Source organism: Mytilus trossulus, chromosome 7, assembly GCF_036588685.1.
Source record: "Mytilus trossulus isolate FHL-02 chromosome 7, PNRI_Mtr1.1.1.hap1, whole genome shotgun sequence".
Taxonomy (NCBI): Eukaryota; Metazoa; Mollusca; class Bivalvia; order Mytilida; family Mytilidae; genus Mytilus; species Mytilus trossulus.
The window spans coordinates 16494533-16519311 of record NC_086379.1 but is presented as its reverse complement, the minus strand read 5'-3'; the positions used below and the strand labels follow the sequence as shown (position 1 = coordinate 16519311).

The 24779-nt window shown below is 32.8% G+C and overlaps 1 protein-coding gene across 2 annotated transcripts; it reads right to left on the bottom strand.

Moving 5' to 3' along the window:
• Positions 1 to 229: 229 nt before the first annotated feature.
• Positions 230 to 19177, bottom strand: LOC134724711 (DNA-directed RNA polymerase III subunit RPC8-like). Of its 2 annotated transcripts, XM_063587893.1 has the most exons (8): positions 19057 to 19177; positions 11889 to 12030; positions 11210 to 11306; positions 10185 to 10271; positions 6663 to 6726; positions 3562 to 3648; positions 2559 to 2676; positions 231 to 1758 (listed from the first exon to the last, which is right to left on the bottom strand). In XM_063587893.1, exons 2-8 carry the CDS (start codon positions 11997 to 11999, stop codon positions 1708 to 1710), a joined length of 615 nt encoding a protein of 204 aa, XP_063443963.1. In that variant the 5' UTR covers positions 12000 to 12030; positions 19057 to 19177; the 3' UTR covers positions 231 to 1707. The 2 variants fall into 2 exon arrangements, with proteins under 2 accessions (XP_063443962.1, XP_063443963.1); XM_063587892.1 differs by lacking the exon at positions 19057 to 19177 and having other exon boundaries at positions 230 to 1758.
• Between the last annotated feature and the right edge of the window lie 5602 nt (positions 19178 to 24779).

The following is a 24779-nucleotide window of genomic DNA, read 5'->3' as shown; positions in this document are numbered from 1 at the left end:
TTGATAATGTTTTTGTTTTTTTTAATTTTACTCAGAGTTAGTATTTTTGTTATTATACTACATGTATACTCAACCTTAGCTTCAAATATTTGTTCAGGTTTTAGCATTTTTTATGAAGATTAATCCACAATAGACTTCAGACATACGAAAACAATAGTATTCGTTTTATTTTGTAACTAATTCAGTTATCAATCAACAAATGGAACATTATGATAAGATTATTCAATTAAAATAGATTACCAATACATGAAACAATATGTCAAAATAGTCAAAATTAAAGTAATAATGACACCACTTTATAAATGTTTTTTTTAAGCTTGGATTTGACTGCCATATCGAAGATTTATGGTTACAATATTAAAACAAGAATGTGTCCCTACTACACAGATGCCCCATCTGCACACTATCATTTTCTATGTTCTAACTTGGCATTAAAATAAAACAATCATATCATAGGGAACATGTGTACTAAGTTTTAAGTTGATTGGACTTCAACTTCATCAAAAACTACCTTGAACCAAAACCTTTAACCTGAAGCTGGACGAATGTACAGACGCACAGACCAGAAAACATAATGCTCATAAATGGGGCATTATTATTCAGTCAATCTTTAAAACAATAAGGGAAAAAAAATATACTGCATTTAGGATGCTACCAGAATAGAATATGTATTTATTCCTTTTTGATGGTGATCACAAGAACAATGAAATTTCATTGGAAACTGTATGGAACTTGGACCTGACAAACAAGGAAGCGTTAATGTCCATTTTTATTTTAGCATGTAGCGACATAGCTTTTGCATTTATGCTAATCAAGGTAGCTCACTTTCACATATAAAGGAGATATAGATCAAATAATAAATGATAATTATGAGCTTTATGTATTTACCTGAAGCTTCTCTCTGTAAACATTATTTTGAATATTTATCATTTCGAAACTAAATTTATTGATTGGTGATAACTTAAAAATGTGTTAATATCTGACAAAACATCACAAGCATTCATATAAATCTGTTAGACAATTTTAGACAAGTCAATAGTAAAAACAATTGTTTATCATCTTTTGTGAGATATAACATTAACTCAAATAAAAAAAGACACATTATATAGATATAGGAAGATGTGGTGTGAGTGCCAATGAGACAACTCTCCATCCAAATAACAACTTAAGAAAGTAAACTATTATGGGTCAATGCAGGGCCTTCAACATGGAGCCTTGACTCACACTAAACAACAAGCTATAAAGGGCCCCAAAATAACTAGCGTAAAACCATTCAAACGGGAAAACCAACGGTCTAATTAGACAGGAAAATTTCAGATAGTTACATAATTTTTATGGGAAAGCTCTATAAAGCTAATTTTTACATCAGTTTTCTTCTTTGAATCATATAAAAGGATATTACTAATGATGGTTTTATAACAGTAGATCAAGGATCAGTTTATAAACCAATCTAAGCTTATATATCAACATTTAAAATGCTTATAAAAAAAAAAATAAGTCATCATATTATGGTCAATTTTTTTTTAAATATTGCATGAAACCATGAATTTGGGTGAATATCTTGACATCAGGTATGAGTATGATATGATAAATATTCAAAATTATAAACATGTAGTATCCCTTTCAATCTTATATTCATTGAACATGAAATAATTTCTTCACATTGAATGATGTCCGTGAATGATGAGGAGACATGTAAATTTACTGTTAGCTGTTCCACCATGATAGTAATCCAAGGCCAGGTTCTGATATAGATCCCTAAAAAACAATCATTAAAATTGGTTATTATAATACACTCCTTTTAAGACAAATTGCACTAACTGTCCATGCTGTTAACCAGCCATACCTTTATACAAAAAAGTTCAAACTGTATAAAAGAATTTTCCCAAATGATGCTTAAATCATGTTTAACTCATGAGTTGAACAGCTTTTAAAAATATGTCCTCATAAAGAATAATTTGGCTAGAAAATACATTTATACATTTGATATATATATCTCTCTGCAAATTATCTAGTCAACATTTAACAAGAATTTTTAATATGAATACTGAGATCAATTTCATACATCGATAAATTACAGATCCAACCTTTTATGGGGGAAAAAAACTTTGGCTAAAACAGAATTATATAGTATTGATTGTAATGTAGGAAGCATGGAACTTTTGGAATTTCAAGTTTATTATAACAGGCACAAACTATCTAAATGTAGAGCATATTACACAATGTTTTCATTAGATTTAGTGGAGCATTAGAATTCTCATACATGAATTCTCTAAAATAGACACATCATTGGCAGATCCAGCCATTTTAAAAAGGGGTGGTTCCCAACACATAACAAAGGGGGGTTCCAACTTTATGTCCCCATTCTAATGCATTGATTGGCCAAAAAAAAGGGGGGGTTCCAACATCTCCTACCTTGTCATTGATTTTACTATGATTTAAATGCACGAATCAAAACAGTATGGGCAATTTTTCAGCTAAAAAAATAATACGACGCTACACATGATATTATTACAAATGTATTAGCATTCACGAACTATGATACAAAAGTTACATACTACAATTGTGTATGGGGATTTCTTTGATTCCGGATCAGGATTTTCACTGGTGTCAACACTGGTACCATCTGGTCCTGTAGGTGTAGTATCTACAAAAGTTTCGTCAACAACTCGGAATCTGTAAACAAAATAATATGTTGTATACAATGAAGAAACAACAATGACTTTTACAAATTTAGTGATTTTTATTAATTTGAATGAGTTTCTGTAAAAAGTACTTAAAAATATAATTCTAGGCTCTTTATTTAAGACAAATTAGGGTCACATGAATAAATACAACTGAAACACAAACATAATGAAAGCATACAAAGGGAGTTTTGTTTATTAAATAATTGTGTAGTCTGTGGCTCTGTGGTCTTTCTACAAACCTTTAACGGGTTGATAATTTTAGTGTATATTGCTTTAATCTATATCCAATTATTAAAACTAGGCATCTTATTCAATCTGTGAGACCTTCTTAACAGAAATATTAATCTGTTATTCATTAAAATTCAAAATGTGCTGCTGATATTACTAGGCTGTGCTGGTGACTCTATGTTTTCATATAATGATGCCTATTTAAAACCACTAGTAAGTTATTGTTGACAACAGGGGGAACCGCAATTATAAAAAAATCTTTTAAGTTATTTGAACATTTCATAGTGTTCCACTCACGCTATCTATCAATTCTGTACAAAATGCTGCAGGCTCAACAAAAGAAAAAAATAACACTTATATCAAACCTACTATTTATAGAAATACTAATTCCATTTTTTTAATGGAAAATAAATCAGATTCTAAACTGCAGTTAAGGTTGAAATCTGAATTCAACAAATTATTTCTTTATATAATTTGTTATGAATCAAAGAACATTTCAATACATGTATCATAACCTAATTCACACCAAACCAGATATTCCTTAAACTTGGAACAATATACCCTTATACAAGAGAAGGACAGACAAGCAAAAGAATGAAAAGGAATATAGATAACTTACTAAAATTTATTGGTATTATATCCTTACCTAATTTCTTCACCAATATCCATAAAAAGATCATGTTTTTCTTCTTCAACTTCATAACTCCATGCCCAAAGTTGTTCTTTATCATCGCTGGATGTGTTAAGGAAGCAAACATAAATTATGGCATTTAAGTCATGTAGGACATCTTTTTCTTAAAATTATATAATGAACGAAAAAATAACACAATGATCAATACCGTAATTTAATTTTGGAACATGTCATCTCATTGGCTGACAGTGTTTTGTTTATCAGCTCATAGACATAATTTTGTCATGTGACCGTGACATCATCAACATTTTTTCATGACTTTCTCTGATTTAAAATGGAGTTTACAATTATATTATAAGTATTGACTGTAATTTTCTGTCTATTGAAATAACATTAAAAATGTGGTGCACACTTTCAAATAACTGTTTACAAGGGTTATTCAGTGTGCACCACATTTTTTATGTTATTTGTTTATTGATAAAAAAAATATTACTGTCATTCCTTAACTAAATAAATCTATTTTTGGATAAGAGTCAAGAGAGATTTTAATGTTGTGCACTTACTTATATTCATGAATTGAATAAGCATGTTAATTGAAAGAAATCTTCTTCTTTTTTTTTCATGCATTCTTTATATTTACTCTCTGATAGAAATCAGATTAGTACTACTGTTTACAAAATGTTACAATGGTGTTTCATCTATTGATGTTTAAGGTAAACATGTAATTACTACCTTTGGTTTAACTGATACAAACTAGAGGCTCTAAAGAGCCTGTGTCGCTCACCTTGGTCTATGTGCATATTAAACAAAGGACACAAATGGATTCATGACAAAATTGTATTTTGGTGATGGTGATGTGTTTGAAGTTCTTACTTTACTGAACGATTTTGCTTCTTACAATTATATCTATCATGAACTTTGCCCATTAGTAACAGAGAACTATATTTGGTAAAAATTTACATAAATTTACCAAATTAATGAAAATTGTTAAAAATTGACTATAAAGGGCAATAACTCCTTAAGGGGTCAATTGACCATTTAGGTCATGTTGACTTATTTGTAGATCTTACTTTGCTGAACATTATTGCTGTTTACAGTTTATCGCTATCTATAATAGTATTCAAGATAACCAAAAACGGCAAAATTTCTTTAAAAATTACCAATTGGAGGGCAGCAACCCAACAACCAGTTGTCCAATTCATCTGAAAAATTCAGGGCAGATAGATATTGACTTGATTAACAATTTAACTTCTTGTCAGATTTGCTCTAGATGCTTTGGTTTCATAGTTATAAGCAAAAAACTGCATTTTACCCCTATGTTCTATTTTTAGCCGTGGTGGCCATCTTGGTTGAATGGCCAGGTCATTGGACACATTTTTCAAACTAGATACCCCAAAGATGATTGTGGCCTAGTAGTTTCAGTGGAGATTTTGTAAAAGATTACTTAGATTTATGAAAAATGGTTAAAGATTGACTATAAAGGGCAATAACTCCTAAAGGGGTCAACTGACCATTTTGGTCATGTTGACTTATTTGTAGATCTTACTTTGCTGAACATTATTGCTGTTTACAATTTATCTCTATCTATAATAATATTCAAGATAATAACCAAAAACAGCAAAATTTCCTCAAAATTACCAATTCAGGGGCAGCAACCCAACAACCGATTGACCGATTCATCTGAAAATTTCAGGGCAGATAGTTCTTGACCTGATAAACATTTTTATCCCATGTCAGATTTCCTCAAAATGCTTTGGTTTTTGAGTTATAAGCCAAAAACTGCATTTTACCCCTATGTTCTATTTTTAGCGGTGGCGGCCATCTTGGTTGGTTGACCAGGTCACGCCACACATGTTTTAAACTAGATACCCCAAAGATGATTTTGGCCAAGTTTAGATTAATTTGGCCAAGTAGTTTCAGAGGAGAAGATTTTTGTAAAAGATTACTTTAATTTACGAAAAATGCTTAAAAATTGACTATAAAGGGCAATAACTCCTAAACGGGTCAACTGACCATTTTGGTCATGTTGACTTATTTGTAGATCTTACTTTGCTGAACATTATTGCTGTTTACAATTTATCTCTATCTATAATAATATTCAAGATAATAACCAAAAACAGCAAAATTTCCTCAAAATTACCAATTCAGGGGCAGCAACCCAACAACCGATTGACCGATTCATCTGAAAATTTTAGGGCAGATAGATCTTGACCTGATAAACATTTTTATCCCATGTCAGATTTGCTCTAAATGCTTTGGTTTTTGAGTTATAAGCCAAAAACTGCATTTTACCCCTATGTTCTATTTTTAGCCGTGGCGGCCATCTTGGTTGGTTGACCGGGTCACGCCACACATTTTTTAAACTAGATACCCCAATGATAATTGTGGCCAAGTTTGGTTTGATTTGGCCCAGTAGTTTCAGAGGAGAAGATTTTTGTAAAAGTTAACGACGACGGACGACGACGACGGACGACGACGGACGACGGACGCCAAGTGATGAGAAAAGCCCACTTGGCCCTTCGGGCCAGGTGAGCTAAAAAGGTGTCACATTTGGCATTGTAAATAGTTGGAGTTTTTTCATTTAAGGAATGACTGTAATATTTTTTCTGTCAATGAAGAAATAACATAAAAATTTGGTGCTCACTGAAAAACGTGCGTAGTGGGTTATTTAACAGTGTGCATCACATTTTTTATGTTATTTTGAATAGACAGAAAAAAATATTACAGTCATTTCTTATAATTTAATTCTAAATTCCATTTTAAATTGTAGAAAATCACGAAAAAATGTTGATGACATCAGGGTTACATGACTTAATTATGTCTATGGGCTGGTAACAATATAACAGCACCCAATCAGAAGAAGCGTTACATCCAAAATTAAATAATAATATATTTTATCCTTTAATTTTCATTTTTAATTGATTGTTGATGATGTTTTACAGTCCATCTGGAGTTATATCAAGTAAATTTATATGTACAGTCAAAGAACTATTGTGACACACATGAAAAAGAATATACAGCAGAAAAGGGCACTTTAATAATATACAATATATATTATTCATTTGTATGCTAAGATAAATCTTTTTTCAGATTTGTGATAACTTTATTAAGGATACAATCTTGAAGGGTGCTGCATGGCATCAGCAGGTATTAATATGTCATCAAAGAAACCCATAGAAACTGAAATAGAGAAGTTAACATGTATTGCAGAGAAATATAAACATCAGTTGAATAACATAAAATCCTGTAACCATGAGAAATAATTGCATGAAACTTGTTTAAAATGTATTTAAAACTGTTTAGCATCTTGTTTTTTATATAGACTAGAAAGTTGGTTTTTCTGTTTGAATTGTTTTGCACAATTCATTTGAGGGCCTTTATAGCTTGCTGTTTGGTGTTTGGTGTGAGCAAAGGCTCGGTGTGTTGAAGGCATGTTTGACCTGTAATTGTTAACCATTTACACATTGTGACTCTGATGGAGAGTTGTCTCATTGGGACTAACATCACATCTTCATATTGCTATCAACTTGAACTTAAAGTTATATATTTTAATGGCAAAGACAGAAGAATCAAGTGATTATAATGAGGGCCCTCATGGGGTTTTTGATTATGTGATTACTTGGCCGGTTTTTCCGGAAAAAAAAGTTTACGTTTCCGCAAAAAAATATCTTTCTTTTCCGGAAAAAAAGTAACTATTCCGGAAAAAAAAAATTTATTACTTTTCCGCAAATAATTAAGGAATACCTATTGATCGAAAGCAAAGCTATAATAAAAAATAAATATGTATTAAGTTAAAGGTCACCATAACATGTAAGTAAAATACATCATTAAAATGTATGAAAACGTATGTTCAAAAAGATCTTGATATGAGTTCATAAGTCAGTTCTGGCAGAATATTTGAAGCCAACACGTCGTGCAAAGACCATAGGAGCACATTCACCGTTTACAAATTTTGTATTTTGTCCAGGAAAGAAGGCCATCTTCACCTTTTCATATTTCCGAACGGGTGCTTTTACAGTTAGAGTCTCATCTTTATGTAAGCTGTTGTCTTCAGTTTCAATAACATAACGACAAAGATAAATATGGTAGGATGGCTAGCGTAAAACAGCTCGTTCAGGTAGGCACGAAAAGACTCGACACCGTTCGTTGTTCTCTTTTCCTCGGGGTCAGGGTTGATGCCCAAATGGTTGGTGGAAATCTCAATTGCCATTTATATAAATTTCCAATATATAATCGGCAGACCTCATGCATTTATCGTCAGATTGAGTATCGGCAATTAATTCAACAAAGCATTCTTCAATCATGTCAGTTGGCAAGTAAGCCAAACCAAAGATTTCTCAATGAAGTTTAACTTATCCTTACCCGAGTCAGTAGTTATATCTAGTAAATTGTAGCTATACCGAGATCAGAACATTTTCTTTATTAGAAAGAAAAAATAAATAATTTATTATGCATGTACATTCAAATGTTTTTAATTTACCAGGTAAATTTGCGGAAAAGTAATAAATACAAATTGCGGAAACGTATATTTCAAATTTGCGGAAACGTAGTATTGGGACTTTGAAAAATTAGCGGAAAAGCAATACGCCCCTTGGCAGTAACCAAGAGTTGTAAATACTAATCAAAACACAAGACACATGTCTATACAATATCAAAATCAGTCTTTATAAGATATGAATAAATTTAGCTGTGATTATCAAGGATATGCCATCAACTTCAAAAATTGATAAAAACAAGATTAACTGCAAGCTATTGTTCAAAAATGATACCCAACCTAAAAGTATTCAGTGAACTTGAAGTTGATGATGAATAGCAATGCATGTGAAAATGCACCATATGGTAACGTTCCTATTATGGTATAGTACATCCCTCCTCGTAATTCTCATACAAGTAATATGAAAGATTTGCAATGTTTTTAAATTTGTAAAACTACATGGTCATGATGGTTGACAATTTATATAGACTGATAATTTTGACTTATAAATATGAAAATATGACATTTTTTAAAATCTTACACGAGAGTCTATATAAAACACAACTAATGGCTGAGGCACATGTACCCCAACAAAAACTTTGATTGATCACAGGTGATGTAGAGAGTAAGCAGTTCCTGATACACACATAACATCCATAGTGTTAAAAAACTTAATTCTAAAGTAGAAGCAACTAATGAGGTATAACACAATAGTGGATAAGTAATTCATTCTTATCTTGCACTAAAAAATCTCCATTTTGGTAGACCATCAAGTCATCAAATTTTTTAACCCTAAAGCTTGACAGTGTGAAATTATATAAAGGGCTGCGCTTTAGCGCATGATACACCCGTTGCTCTTTTAACTTGTCTTTTAATGAATTTATATGATCAACTAGAAAAAGTGTGAGCCCTGTCAAATAATAAATAAAAATGCACAAAAAAATTGGCACTATTAAGGCTACCTCAAATTTAACTAAGTTTGTTGTCTTAATTTTTCATCCATACATTCTATCTTGTTCACAACACACTTTCTGAGTACCAATTACCTTTTATATTTATAAAATGGAAAGGGAGCTTATGTGAGTTGTTGTCTGAAGTGTTGACGACGGACGGACAGACGGACGAACAACAGTATACCATAAAACGTCCCGTCTAAAAGACGATGGGCATATAAAAATGGCAAAAAGACTACAATGACAATGAGGAGCAGCAAGAAGATAACAGGGAAAGTGAAGATGGTGAAAGTGACTCTACTGAAAGTTATGATCTAAATGAGGAAGTAGGTGATGAAAGTATGTTATCATAAAATGATATATGCCTCAGGGAACAGTTAGTATCTCAGGGACTGCTTTCATCCTTGCAACCATTCAATAATAGTACAAACGTATGACATTCATGGAACCTATTTTTTACAAGAAATTTAATGTTTTAAATTGAACTAAAGATTTTACAAATTTTATGTTTTCATCAGATTTTATTAAGTATTATGTGTAACATCAATAGATATAAACAATTCACCAAAGTTTCATGGACATTGGTGAAAGCCTTTTTGAGTTATTGTCCGAAGTGTTAAAAATCCCCTTTTTTATGAATAAAGCCCCATAAATCAAAAACTTAAAATCTGAAATTTATAAAAATTGAAAGGGAGCTTACATCAATAGATATAAACAATTCACCTAAGTTTCATGGACATTGGTGAAAGCCTTTTTGAGTTATTGTCCGAAATGTTAAAAATCCCCCTTTTTTTATGAATAAAGCCCCATAAATCCAAAACTTAAAATCTGAAATTAAAAAAAAACGAAATGGAGCTTACATCAATAGATATAAACAATTCATTAAAGTTTCATGGACATTGGTGAAAGACTTTTTGAGTTATTGTCCGAAGTATTGAAAATCCCCCCTTTTTTATGAATAAAGCCCCATAAATCCAAAACTTAAAATCTGAAATTAAAAAAAAAACGAAAGGGAGCTTACATCAATAGATATAAACAATTCACCTAAGTTTCAGGGAAATTGGTGAAAGTGTTTTTGAGTTATTGTCCGAAGTGTGGACGACGGACGGACGGACGGACGGACGGATGGATAACGGTATACCATAATACTTCCCATCCCGGGCGTATAAAAATAGAAAAAGCTTAATGTATGTCTGTAAATAAAAGCTCACCATAAACTCCTTCTTTACTACAACTTTTAGTTTTACCAGTCAACACTTCATCAATAAATGGTCGGTACACTATATATCTGAAATGAACTGTTCAAAAGCAAAGTTGGTCAGTTATCTAATTCAAAATGATAATTTAGTGTTTATCAAATATTACATCTTTGTCATATATGTAATTATCATTCAACATAATGAACTACATCTCTTTTTAGGATGCAAGGTATTACTTTCTTCTTGTGAACTGATGTCATCATAATATGTTTTCATCAAGTCAGTTTTCTACAGGTTTCGCATGAACTAAAGTTTAACATGATTTTAATTATAAAAATAAGATGATGTGGTATGATTGCCAATGACTCAGCAATGAGATAAAATTGAGAATGGAAATGAGGAATGTGTCAAAGAGACAACAACCCGACCAAAATAAAAAAACACAACAGCAGAAGGTCACCAACAGGTCTTCAATGTAGCGAGAAATTCCCGCACCCAGAGGCGTCCTTCAGCTGGCTTAAGATAACTTTATCTCCACCAGAGACCAAATGATGTAAGAGTTAGCAGCTAAATAATTGTGTGTTACCTTCAACAGTGAATCAAACCTAGCAAGAAAAGTTACTGTAAACCAACTTATTTTCGTGAGCGATTTATTTTCGCAACTTTCGTGAGTAGAAAAATAACGCGAATATTAAACGTTTCGAATAAGTAATACTTGGATCATTCCTTATTGAAATTCCGAAAATCGCGAAATTAAATAGCCGCAAAGTGGTCTAGGAAGGGTAAAACACGAAGTTAAGTATCCGCGAAAATAAGTTGGTTTACAGTATATGGCCTCGAAATAAAAATGTAAAAGATATTGTATAGGGCCTTGAAAGGACAAATTCAAAAGAATTCAAACAAGAAAAAATGACCAGATTCATAATACTGTAACAACAAAATCTCTGCATTTAACTTTCCTTGATATGACAATGATAAGACCTCAATGTGATTATTGGTCAATGAATAAAAATGTCTGGTAATAATTCATCACTTACCTATTGAGTGTGAGGCTCCATCTCCTGGGAATATAAAACTGTCCTCAATTTTGGTGATATCCCACAATGCAATGCATAGTCCAACATTATGTACTACCTTAAATGTAGAAAAGAAACGATTTGGAAATACATGACAATGATTAAAAATTTTTGAGATTTAATATATAAATGCAGTAGGTCAAACATACATGTCATGCATGTACTGACTTAGTAAATTGATACGTTATGAGTTAAAAATAATTTCTGAGAGATTAAATTTTAGCACAGGAGGGGAATGAAATTCTAGCCACAAATTAGTATCAATGCGTTCACAGTACACGGATGCCCCATCCGCACAATCATTTTCTATGTTCAATTGACCGTGAAAATGGGTGAAAATCTCTAATTTGGCATTAAAATTAAAAACATCATATCATAAGGAACATACTTACTAAGTTTCAAGTTGATTGGACTTCAACTTCATCAAAATCTACCTCGACCAAAAACTTTAACCTGATGCTGGACAGACGGATTAATGGACTAACAAATGGACGAAAGGACGCACAGACTAGAAAACATAATGCCCATAAATGGGGAATAAAAATCTCATGTTCAACAGAGTGTAGGGTATAATAAACATCAAATGATGAATATTTTTTTAAAATCACTAGTCTGTATATTAACAATGCAATACACTTACCTTATTAGCAAATTTTTTGTTCAGAGCCTCATTTACTGCATCATTGAATTTGATATTGAACAGCCATGGTGGGATCCTCACGGTATCTTTCATTTCTACCAACACAAACATTGTCAAGATCTTCTTTGGTTACATTTTTTGTCTGAAATATAAAATGACTGTCAGATACATATAAATATAATTCAGTGATAAAAATTATAAACAGATTTAATATGAATTGGTGGTACCACCAGCCCAGTAGTCAGCACTTCAGTGTTGACATGAATATCAATTATATGGTAATTTTTTTAAATTTCTGTTACAAAACTTGTAATTTTTCATACTAATTTTAGGATTTTCTTATCCCAGGAATAGATTACCTTAGCCCTATTTGACACAACTTTTTTGAATTTCGGGTCCTTAATGCTCTTCAACTTTAAAATTGAGAATGGAAATGGGGAATGTGTCAAAGAGACAACAACCCCACCATAGAAAAAATAAATAAAATAACAGCAGAAGGTCACCAACAGGTCTTTAATGTAGCAAGAATTTCCCGCACCCAGAGGCATCCTTCAACTGACCCCTAAACAAATATATACTAGTTCAGTGATAATGAACGCCATACTAATTTCCAAATTGTACACAAGAAACTAAAATTAAAAAAATACAAGACTAACAAAGGCCAGAGGCTCCTGACTTAGGACAGGCGCAAAAATTCGGCGGGGTTAAACATGTTTATGAGATCTCAACCCTCCCCCTATACCTCTAGCCAATGTAGAAAAGTAAATGCATAACAATTGTATACTTGTTTGGGTTTATAACTATTTTGATCTGAGTGTCACTGATGAGTATTATGTAAACAAAACATGAGTATGGTGTATTAAACTATAAGCCTGGTACCTAACTATCTAGGCTACACAGATTTTGAATCTCTTATCTAGGAACTTAAGGAATACTATTTTGGAATCAGCGACACATAACTTACATATTTGTGACATATGGACTATTTACAACATTCACTTTTCTTTGTGGCAAATTGACTCCTTTTTTATTGAGATGTTCTAATTTTATGGGAACCACTGTCATGAATGTGATATTCAGTAAAAAATAAAGACAAATTGCGAGGAACTCAGTCCAGGACACAGCGTTGGGCAAATGTTTGGTGTTTAAAAGGGTGATCCTAAATATAAAAATAAGGACAATGAACAGAAGACTGTAATCGTCCATATTATACCCAAAAAATGACAGCAATTTTACAGTTACATTGCAATTTAGTTACTTCTTTGCGTCGTTTGTTTTCTCTTATTTTAGAGTGTAAATTCACATTGCGATAAGACGTGTCACGGTACTTGTCTATCCCAAATTCATGTATTTGGTTTTGATGTTATATTTGTTATTCTTGTGGGATTTTGTCCGTTTCTGTGTGTGTTACAAATTTAGTGTTATGTCGTTGTTCTCCTCTTATATTTTATGTGTTTCCCTCGGTTTTAGTTTGTTACCCCTATTTTGTTTTTTGTCCATGGATTTATGAGTTTTGAACAGCGGTATACTACTGTTGCCTTTACTTTAGACATGCTGTTAGAGGGTGTTTCCTAGGTGCAAGTAATATTTTCTGTCTTTATTAATCAATTTACCAACATACCATGCAGACAAGGTCAACAAATGTTGTCTGTTTACTGCACTGGTCACTCACAAGCTGCTTATTTCAATAAAAATTTGAGAATGGAAATGGGGAATGTGTCACAGACAAAACAACCCAACCAGAGAACAGATAACTGCCGAAGGCCACCAATGGGTCTTCAATGCGGCGAGAAAATATTGATAGTTTAAAAAAGTGTTATGACGGTTTGATGTTAATTGTGTTTGAAGATTTTGAATACAAGTTAAAAAGTCTTTGATATATTCATCATTGGTCATTAAAGATGGCTGAAACCTAATAAATAATGTTACAGGCCAATAAAATTCCTTGCCAGACAATATACGTCATTATTTTACCTCATTATAATCATTTCCTATAAGTTCAAAGTTCAATTAAGGGCTACTGACGGGACATAATGACAACAATACACAATACATTCTGATTCTTAACACATAAACATATAATATTAAAAGATAAAATTAAAATGACTATATAACAGTCAGGGGAGTTACTTGTACAAGTGATTTTTAAAATCACTTATTTGAGTGATTTTTTATTTTTGCTTATTACATAGCTATAGGTAAAAAAAACTTGAAAATTTGAATGTCCCCCAATGTGTAGCTTGTTGTAATCTTGTGAGATTTTTGCTAAACCACATGGTTTTCCAAAGATATGGTCACCATGGTAAACACTGTAAACATTGACAAAATAAAGGAATTTGCAAAAACTACTTGAAAATGACTAAAAATAGCCTCGAAATATTTATCATCTGGGGACTTTATAAGATTTTTGCTGATACTGTGAATTTTTTTCCAATAAACTTCAACATTTAAACTACATTTTGACGTTGAAAAATATACATTCTCTCGATAAAAATACAAGTACTTGCGTGGTTTGAAACTTGGACCTTCTGAAGATTTAAAATCACTTCAATGAGTGATATTTTTATTCAGATACAAAAGATCATTTCAGCAAGTGATTTTTGGAAATGAAATTAATTTAAAGGGGATTAACTCCTGAAGACTTAAAAAGTTAAAACAAAAATAGGTTTTTCAGAATGTCAGAAATTTTTGGCAAGATAATATAAATATGAAATCATTATGTGCCTTCTTGATTTATTATAATTTCACAATTTCTTCACACTGCAAACGGAAATATCAAATATTTATTTGATAAATTCAGACTTGATAAAGCAGATCATTATGAACAAACTCCATTACAACTTACATGCCAAGATAATGTTCTTTTACCAAAGATGGTAAACAAATAATTTACATATTTTTCTGTGTATACTGTCCACATTCAACTTTCCATATATACTGGCAATTTGGTTCTGCATGGTTAATACAGGATAAAAACAAATGTTCATTTTTATTTTGTGAAATTGGTCATTTGTGTTTTGAATGTCTAAAATGACCATAGGTGGATCCAGGGGAAAGCCTGATTCCCCTTCTGTGGGAAAAATTTGGTTGATTATATAAGGGATCACTGAAGCATGACTGGACCCCCCCCCCCCCCTTATGAAAAGTTTTGGATCCTCCACTGATGACTGTGCTGTGGTAATCTCAGGGGGAAGCTAATGTTCCAGTCTGGTGGTGTTCACAAAGAAGGACCATTTTGTGCAGTCTTTGGTTGCTGTTTGTACCCTGCGTTTATGCTGTTGTTTATGTCTAGACATTGGTGGATCTAAGGGGGGGTCCAGGGGTTGGACCCCCCTTTTTGGCCGATCAATGCATTTGAATGGGGACATAGTTGGACCGCCCATTTAAAATGGCTGGATCCACCCCTGCTTAGTAGATACATTTGCTCTGTACTCTACATGCTCTAGTTGGTCTACTAGGAGGTACACTTCTTTGTTGATGGCTACTTTATTGTTTACGATCTTGTACATCAATGAGATTTTGCATTTTTGTTTTTATTGATCTAACATCCAGATTTATGCATGTTACATTTTGTATATCAAATTATCAAAAATCACTGTGCTGTAAGATCATTTGTACCATCACATAAATCACTCTGTGCAGTGATTTAAAATCATTTGTACAAGTGATTGACACTATTATTTATCCTGGTCTTATGGGTTTTCTTACTATTAAGAATATATTTTGACATCACAATATTCATAGCAAAAGCATGCATTGTACAAATTCATAAGTAAGAAAACCGTTAACATATGATCTGACCATAACAATTACTGAAAATCACTGTGTAGTGATTTGAAATTATCTGCACAAGTGATTTATATTAATTCATGTAAATCACTCTGTGCAATGATTTTAAATCATGTGTACAAGTGATTTATATTTATTTTATGCAATGATTTGAAATCATTTGTACAAGTGATTTTCATTATTATTTATACTGGTCTCATGCATGGGTTTTCCTAACTATAAAAAATGCATTGTGATGTCAAACTTTTATTGAAAAGGATGCATAGCAGTACAAAATCATAGGATTTGACCATAATGAAGTCATGTACTGTGCAATGATTAAACCATTACGAGTACAAAAGATTTTTATTATTTTAAACCCTAGCTATAGCTTTGAATCTTGCTTTAAAAACTTGGGGAGTAAACTGTTTTGTCCAACTGTCAGTCCGTCTGTACCATGAATAATTGCATTGCATTTTTGTCAGGAACTACTTGCCAAGGATTTCAAAATTTGGTTTTAGGGTTTATATAAGTCAGCTACTTGTATACCCAGTGATGCGTTTTCTAGATTCATCATTATGAATTCAGGGATAAAAGAAGTCATTATCATCACTGTAAAAGTGTTTGGATTTTGTTGGTTTATAACACCATGATCACTGACAAGGTCAATTGGCTATAAATACCTTGTGTGCTTTAAATGGTAAAGAACATGTGTACTAACTTTTAAGTTGATTAGACTTCAGCTTCATCAAAAACTATCTTGACCAAAAACTTTAACCTGAAGAAGGATGAACGGCCGAATTGAGGCAAAGACGAACCGCGGAACAGACAGACGGATGGATGCACAGACTAGAAAACATAATGCCCCTCTTCTATCGTATGTGGGGCATAAAAAATATAGATTTGATCTGATTGATATTTTTTTCCTTCATAAATGATCTCGTGCTGGACAGTAGGACTCCTTGCTGAACCAGATTACAACAAAAAAGTTATCTGAATTTGAATTTGTTGAAATATTATATTCTGACAAAAGGATTGAAATGATCTAGGCCTGCAAAATTTGACAACTTTGAGGAACTCTGCATTCTGTTTCAACCCTCAAAAAGACTAAAATATGTTACAGTGTTGAATTAATTATTAGTCCTAGTCATTAAATAAAGATTTATATTCTGATATTGGATTTCTAACAGAAGAGGGGTTTCTAATCAGAAATCACTTCTACCAGTGTTCTATTTAAATCACTCAGAAGGAACAGTAAATAAAATTCACTCAATTCATCCCCCCTTTTTAAGTGACTGAGGCTGGAAGTGCGCCATGTGAACTTTTGTCATCACTTCGTGTCTGTCGTCAAAAACTATTTCAAAAACTTATCCTCTGAAAATACCTTCAAACTTTAAATAAATGGTCAATAAGGTATCTAGTTCATAAATTGTATCAGAAGTTTTGATCCATCAACAAACATGGCCACCAAATCATTAAAGAACATTTAAATGGTATTTTTAAGCCACTCATTATTAATATTATTAATTATTAGTTTAAGCAAAAAATAACAAGTAGGTGATTCAGCACTCAACATGCCCAAGAGTCTCTTGTTTAATAAGATTCAATTACTGTAATCCACACATTTTGTTTCAGTCCTCTGAAATTATACAATTTACAAACATTTGATTTGATTGATAAATATATAGTTATTTTTTTTGAATTTGAAATAAAAAAATATATATCTGTTTTTCACCATCTAGAAGTTAATTGAAAATACTGCTGGTATCAGAAATAAACACTAATTTTAATTCACTCTGTGCAGTGATTTTAAATCATTTGCACAAGTGATTTTAAATCATTTACACAAGTGATTTATAATCATTTGCACAAGTGATTTAAAATCATTTCCACAAGTGATTTACATTCTAATTGAATGGAAATCACTCTGTGCTGTGATTTAAAATCATGTGTACCAGTGATTTACATTATTTCAAAATGTAAGTGATGAAAGACACCCTTTGAAGTGTTTTATTTTTATTTATAAGAGTGATCAATACTATGAATGATTATATTCCATTTACTTCAGTAGAAATTAAAATTGTGACCTGCAAAATCTTATTTATCACTGCTCAGGTCTTTAGTTTTCTACAAATGTATGTAAAAATGTTTGTTTGTTTTTGGTCACAGCATTTTCAGTTTATTATTGTTCTTACTGTTCCTTTTTATGCCCATTTGTAGTGTAGGGCCATTAAATTTTACCCTTGTCCATGTTGAATGTACGTCAGAAAATTGGTTTCTGTTCCCTTATTTAAATTTGCCTCAACCAAATGTTTATGAAACATATAGACAATGCTTATATTACCGCCAAACTCAGCTATAATTATTAATTGTTTTTGATTTAACATGATAAATGGTCTTTTATTTTAATGTCAAGAAGACCCATGTTGTGATGTTGTCCTCTGAAAGAGAGGGATAATCCTGGTTTCTTATTGAAAATTTTCCAAACAATAATAATCACTTGAATGAGTGATTTTTAAAAAAGTAATGCAAGGGAATTAACTCTTGTTTTGATGAAAAAATCACTTGAGAGAGTGATTTTAAAAATCACTTGTACAAGTAACTCCCCTGACTGTATAAAGTCAGGGACATAATGATAACAATACACAATATATTCTGATTCTTATACACACATAAACATATAATGAAGATAAAATTAAAATGACTATATAAAGTCAGTACACAATTGTTTGACTAATTTTCAACTTGCAAGCATTGAGATATTCGGCGGTCAACAGTCAAAATAATTGGAAGACCCCAATGAAACTATCTAAACGCAAGCATCATTGTATTTCGTGAAATTTAAAATGCAGCTACAGGATTGGAGAATGTAGAGAAAACTGTGGAAGTTGCAACGTCACATTTTACCTATTGTATCAAGGGTTGACGTCAGTCAGGATGTACGTAGCTTAAGCATTCAGAGTACACATGAAACAAACATTAAACAGTATAGTTGTGTTTCTTCTTTTATATAACGATGGTTGATTTAATGCTTTTGTCTCTTTCAGTATAATAAACACTAACTGACTAAATATTTGTGAAATTATAAAATAGTAAATAAATGCTCTGGGCTAGCTAGCCTAAGAATAAGAGCAATATAGTTCCACCTTTGGGACAATAAACTTATTATTCAACATGTTCTACTCTTATTTACAGTCAATGAATATACATTGTCCCTGCCTGAGATTACAATTAAACTGGGATAGTAGTCTCTAAAGATTTTATTTTGTTTTGTGAACTTTTGCCAGTTTTTGAGACATTTGTTTGGATTTTCTTTCACTCCAGACGGTGGAGTAAACACACATAACCAACAACAACAACATGAATAAAAGTGTAATTTAAACATCATCATTAATTATACCTTCAGATAAAATATTAATGCATGTTTGACTTCAACTGTCTTCTACTTCTATATAAGCGTCATCTCGACGTCGATCTCCACATTGTTTCTAGTTTCACTTTGTACTTTCGCTTTACTTTGGTGTGACTTGCTTCTGCCGTATGCGTACGCCGAAGTCCGACGACTTACCGAATGCGAACGTACGTGGAATCATTTTTTAAAGAGGCGTAATATACAAGCTTTTCGTTCTTGTAAATTTTGTGCAACTCAACATAAAATTTCAAAATTAAAACATTTTAAAATAGGCAAGAATATTATCTCATACTATGTGTAGGTTCATTTAAAAAAAATGATTCGCCTGGACATTTGTATATATTATTTGCCTATATTATGTATAAATATGCAACCCGACTTTAAATAAAGATTACTTTACTTTACTTTACTTTACATTTAACTTGTTTAATACAAAAACGGTGGACATCTACATCTACATTCTACGTTGATCTGTCAAACTTGACCAATACTCAACGCTTCCGGTGGGCGCAAGAAAAAGACTAATTTTGTAAGGTAACCAAAGAATATACAAGCGAGTATAAAGTTTTAAAAAAATTAATAAAGCAATGAATAAAAAAAGGGGGGGTGGGGTTCCCATTTGCTTTTCGTTCATCTGGCCTGAACCAATCCGGCTTCCGTGGCGGTACCAGGGAAATTCATCCCCGCCGGCACAGCTCCAGTCCATCATTTGACTTACTTGGCAAATGGGGGACTGCACAGATTGACAGAAAGGGTTGAAAGCTCCCTCTTGAAAGATACCTAGGAGGGAGCCTCAGCTATAGTTGCTGGTAGTGAATTCCAAACTGTCATTGTTCTTGGGAAGAAACTGTATTTGTAGCCGTTAGTCTTGGTTGAGTATTGCCGGAACTTCTTGGTATGTGATGATCTTGTTCTCGATGACATTGGTGTTAAGTATCATGTGTCGCATGGTATGTCCACAAGATCATTAACCACTTTGTAGAGTAATGTAAGCTGTAATTTAACTCTTCTGTTTTCCAATGAATCCCAGTCTAGTTCTTCTAACATGCTGCCCACAATACTGGTGTTCCTATAACGGTTGGTAGCATAACGGGCTGCTCGACGCTGGACCATTTCAACCTTTTTAACTTGATCTTTTTGGTGTGGATTCCATACTGTTGCGCAGTAGTCTAAGTTGGATCTGACCATTGCAACATATGCATTTGTCTTGGTTTCGCTGTTGGATGTTCTTAGGTTGCGTTTTAGGAATCCTAGCATGCTGTTCGCTTTTTTAGTTACTCTATTGATGTGTTGTTTCCAGGAGAGGTCGGATTCAATGTCAACTCCAAGGTATTTGGTACTTTTTTATCTTTCTAGCACTTGTCCCTTAAGCGTGTATGAGTGTATTATTGGTGAACGTGATCTAGTAGTAGATTGAACACTACACTTCTGTGGGCGGAAGTCCATGCCCCAGGTTTTTTCCCATTCTGCAAGTTTGTAGAGATCTTCTTGTTGTATATTAGTATCAGCAGTAGATGTTATCGTTCTGTATACTATACAATCGTCTGCAAATAGTCGTGTGTTGGATGTTATGTTGTCAGGTAAGTCGTTGATGAAAAGAAGGAATAGTAACGGTCCAAGTACAGTCCCTTGGGGGACTCCACTGACCACAGGAACTTTCTCTGAAGATTCTCCCTCAACGATGACTTCTTCTTCTTTAGGTTTCTAGCGATACTTCAATTATTGAAGATTATTCGCCGGGCGTCGACTATAAAATTTATAATTTACATTTTAGCAGGAAAAAATCAAAAATAACAAAATCAAGAAAAAACAAAATAACGTATGTACATTCAAAAAAATAAATTTTGATAAAACTATATACATTTGATAACAGAATAGTTAGGGATAGAATATGGGGATGAGAGCAGATTCTGTGATCATACTCTTAAATCCCTCTACTGTACTGCATGATACTATTTGTTGTGGCAGATAGTTCCAATTTATAATTGTTCGTGGATAAAAAGAATATTTATAACTGTCTTTAGATGATTGTATTTGCCTAAATGAGTGCGGATTGCTATGTCTGGTTCTATTGTCTAGTGGGATCAAAAGGTTATGTGTAGGGACTGCAACAATTTCATGTATAATTTTGTAGAAGAAAACAAGTCTGTAACGTAAGCGCCTAATTTCGAGTGGGTACCAATTTAGGTCTGTCATCATTTCAGTAACTGAGCTGGTGTTTTGGAAGCGATTGCATGAGAAGCGTGCTGCTCTTCTCTGAACTTTTTCGATTTGTGTAATTTGCTGTTTTTGATGTGGATCCCAGATTGTTGAGCAGTACTCTAATTTTGGTCGGACAAGAGCTTTATATGCATGTGCTTTAACTTTTGGAGAGGCTATTTTTAGGTTTCTACGAATAAATCCAAGGGACTGATTTGCTTTTCATGTCATGTTATCTATATGTTTGTCCCATTTTAAATTTGATTGAAGAGTAAGGCCTAAATATTTTGTAGAGTCAACTTTTTCTAGAGAGTGATTGTGTAATTTATAAGTGAAGTCTAAAGGTTTGCGTTTTTGAGTTACACTGAGAATGTTGCACTTATCAGGATGAAAATGCATGAGCCAGTCCTGCTCCCACCTGCCAGCCGCTTCTAAGTCAGACTGTAATTTATATGCGTCATCTGTTTTTTTGATTTCCCTATAAATAATACTATCATCTGCAAACAATCTTAATGTGCTATGTTCAATATATTCTGCCAAATCGTTAATGAAGATCAAAAATAAAATTGGACCAAGCACTGTGCCTTGAGGTACCCCAGATGTTACAGGTATTTTATTTGATGTTTCACCTTCAAGGACTACAGTTTGTGTTCTGTTTGTTAAGAAATCTTGAATCCAATGATATGCATTTCAATTTATACCGTAGAAACCAATTTTGTACATGAGGTGGTGATGTGAAACTTTATCAAATGCTTTTGCAAAATCCATTATTATGATGTCTATTTGAATGTTTTTATTATTTGAATTTGCAAGATCTTGAATAAATGATATTAGCTGAGTTTCACAGGAGCGGGACGATCGAAAACCATGTTGTAAATCATACAATATTTTTTTTTTTTACTTGTTGGGTACGTTTGGCTAGGAACGATTGAATCCACTTGTGTGTTTGTCCTGTAACTCCATAGTGCTGTAGTTTGTTTAGCAACCGTTTATGTGGGACACGATCAAAGGCCTTGGAAAAATCAAGGATAACCATATCAATCTGCTCGCTGATGCAAGGTCATGACAAAGCGTGATGAGTTGGGTTTCACAGCTTCGTCTTGCTCTAAAACCATGCTGACAGTTGGTAAGTATTTTGTGATTGTCTAGATGTTTCAAGGTGTTACTGACAATGATATGTTCCAGGAATTTACAGCATAGACATAATTAGACATTTCAAAGGTTTTAATTTTCAAACGAATTAATTTCATTAAGACAGTCGAATGCATGTCTGTCGGGGGGGGGGGGAGTTTTAAAAGTCCTTATCATTAAAAACATATACTATTATATTTGTTTGTAAATGGTAACGGGATGCATGCTTTAGTCTAATTTCTATTTTATAATATCAGAGACATATAAATCTGTACTAGGTCGTCTTAAAAATACTTACATTAATTTTTTTATTCAATTGAATAAACGGCTAGTATCTATATCTTCAAAGACCCATGGACAATTTTATACGTCTCTTCCTATTAAACTCCATGACAAATCGTGCATTCTTCCCGCATACAACAACCTATTAATTAAGGCTATCCTGTTTTTGATAGGAACTCAAATTGCCATCGTTTTAAACTTAAGCAATTGTTACAATCAATAATGAATGACTATATATCTTCTTCCACTGTAATGTTGCCCAAAATAAAATAACTTGAGTTTAATACAAACAACTTAATATAAATTGCTGGGCCTGCCACATGCTCAAGAAATTTCTCTCCAAGTTCTTCTTCTCCATTTTATCAGCAAACAAAAAGTTATTGTCAAACAAAATTTCCATAATCATGTTGCCTTTGGCGTAAAAACAGAGACAGTGGAACGCGGGCATAAAAAAATGACAAAGATTATGTATTCATACGGGAGAAACAAACTGATATGTTGGAACTTGTAAACAACATAAATGAGAATGAAAGTGCGAACAACGCAGTAAATGTGATTACCGATGTTATATTTAAATGTGCGCTTAATGTTTTTGGTAAAACATCTGTTAAAAAACATTTGTGTAAACCTAAACTTAGTGCAAATGATTGGTTCGATCACTCATGTCAACTGTTTAGAAGTGAATTTCACCAAGCACGGAACCGTTTTCAGCGCTACTCAAACAGTCCCAATAGCCGACAATTATACGTGACAGCAAGAAACGAATACAACAAAGTTAAACGAAAAGCGAAAACACGATATAAACGCGCACGTGGACAGGAGCTAAGTCGATTGGCTAAAGTGAATCCTAGAGAATTCTGGTCAAAAGTTCACTAAGGGTCGATCTAGATGCGCGGCCGATGCAAAAGACATGTTTGAACATTTTTAAAACTTTCTTGGTGCGGAACCTGGTGATTTATCAGAAGAAGTTAAAACATTAATAGACAACATTCGTTCGGAAGATCTGCACATAGACGATTTAGATAAGGAATTTACTGAATCGGAAATTGAATCTGCTATTAAAAATTTAAAGCGTGGTAAAAGTACAGGAACAGATGAAATCAGTGGAGAAATGTTCTTATCAGATTCTCAACTTTTTTCAACATTTTTAACAGTTTTGTTTAATAAACTTTTTGAATTTAGTATTTACCCCGATAATTGGATAGAAGGAATGGCTATACCTGTACCAAAGAAAGGGGATCTTTTAAACCCTAATAACTATAGGCCAATTATATTGATCAGTGTATTTTGAAAGATCTTTACTTCAATTTTGAATAATCGTTTACTTTGTTGGGCCGAAGATTATGAGATTCTTTTAGCAAACCAGTTTGGATTTCGCCGCCAAAAATCAACTGTCGACGCTGTTTTTATTCTTCATGGAATAATATCAACAACCTTGTCGCAAAAAGAAAAACTGTATTCAGCATTCGTGGACTTTTGTAAGGCTTTTGACAATGTTGACCGTCGCATACTTTGGTATAAGCTTTTCAATAGTGGAATTAGTAGCAAGTTTGTTTCCATGGTGCAGTCAGTATATGCAACTGTGAACATTCGCGTTAAATGTGATGGATTACTTTCAGATGTTTTTTCTAATAATATTGGTGTAAAACAAGGCGAACCCTTGTCTCCTCTGCTTTTCATATTTTTTATAAATGACATTGCTGATGATCTACGTATGAATGATAATAGAACTAGTGATTACATAAGCCTAAATGGATATTTGATATACTTGTTGTTATTCGCTGATGATACTGTGCTATTTGGAAAAACACCAGAAGCTCTCTAGTTTCTTTTAGATAAATTATTCATTTACTGTACAAAATGGAAAATTGGGGTTAATAAGGATAAAACAGAAGTTGTAGTTTTTCGTAAAGGATGGCAAAGAGTAAACCATTCATGGCATAATAACAATACGGAACTAAAAGTAGTCGATCACTATGTATACCTTGGAGTTCTTCTACATTACAACGGCAAATTTCAACAAACTCAAAAACGCCTAGCGGAACAGGGCAGTAGAGCGCTTGCAGCATTTTGAATTCATTAAGATCTACTTATATTTC

What these genes read in the sequence shown, in the direction of transcription:
- LOC134724711 (XM_063587893.1), bottom strand. Translation starts at nt 11,999, where the DNA reads ATGTTTGTGTTGGTAGAAATGAAAGATACCGTGAGGATCCCACCATGG. An exon ending in TGGAGCCTCACACTCAATAG is followed by an intron (nt 10,272 to 11,209) that starts GTAAGTGATGAA and finishes GCTTTTGAACAG; the next exon opens with TTCATTTCAGATATATAGTG. An exon ending in TAGTAAAGAAGGAGTTTATG is followed by an intron (nt 6,727 to 10,184) that starts GTGAGCTTTTAT and finishes TCTCTATTTCAG; the next exon opens with TTTCTATGGGTTTCTTTGAT.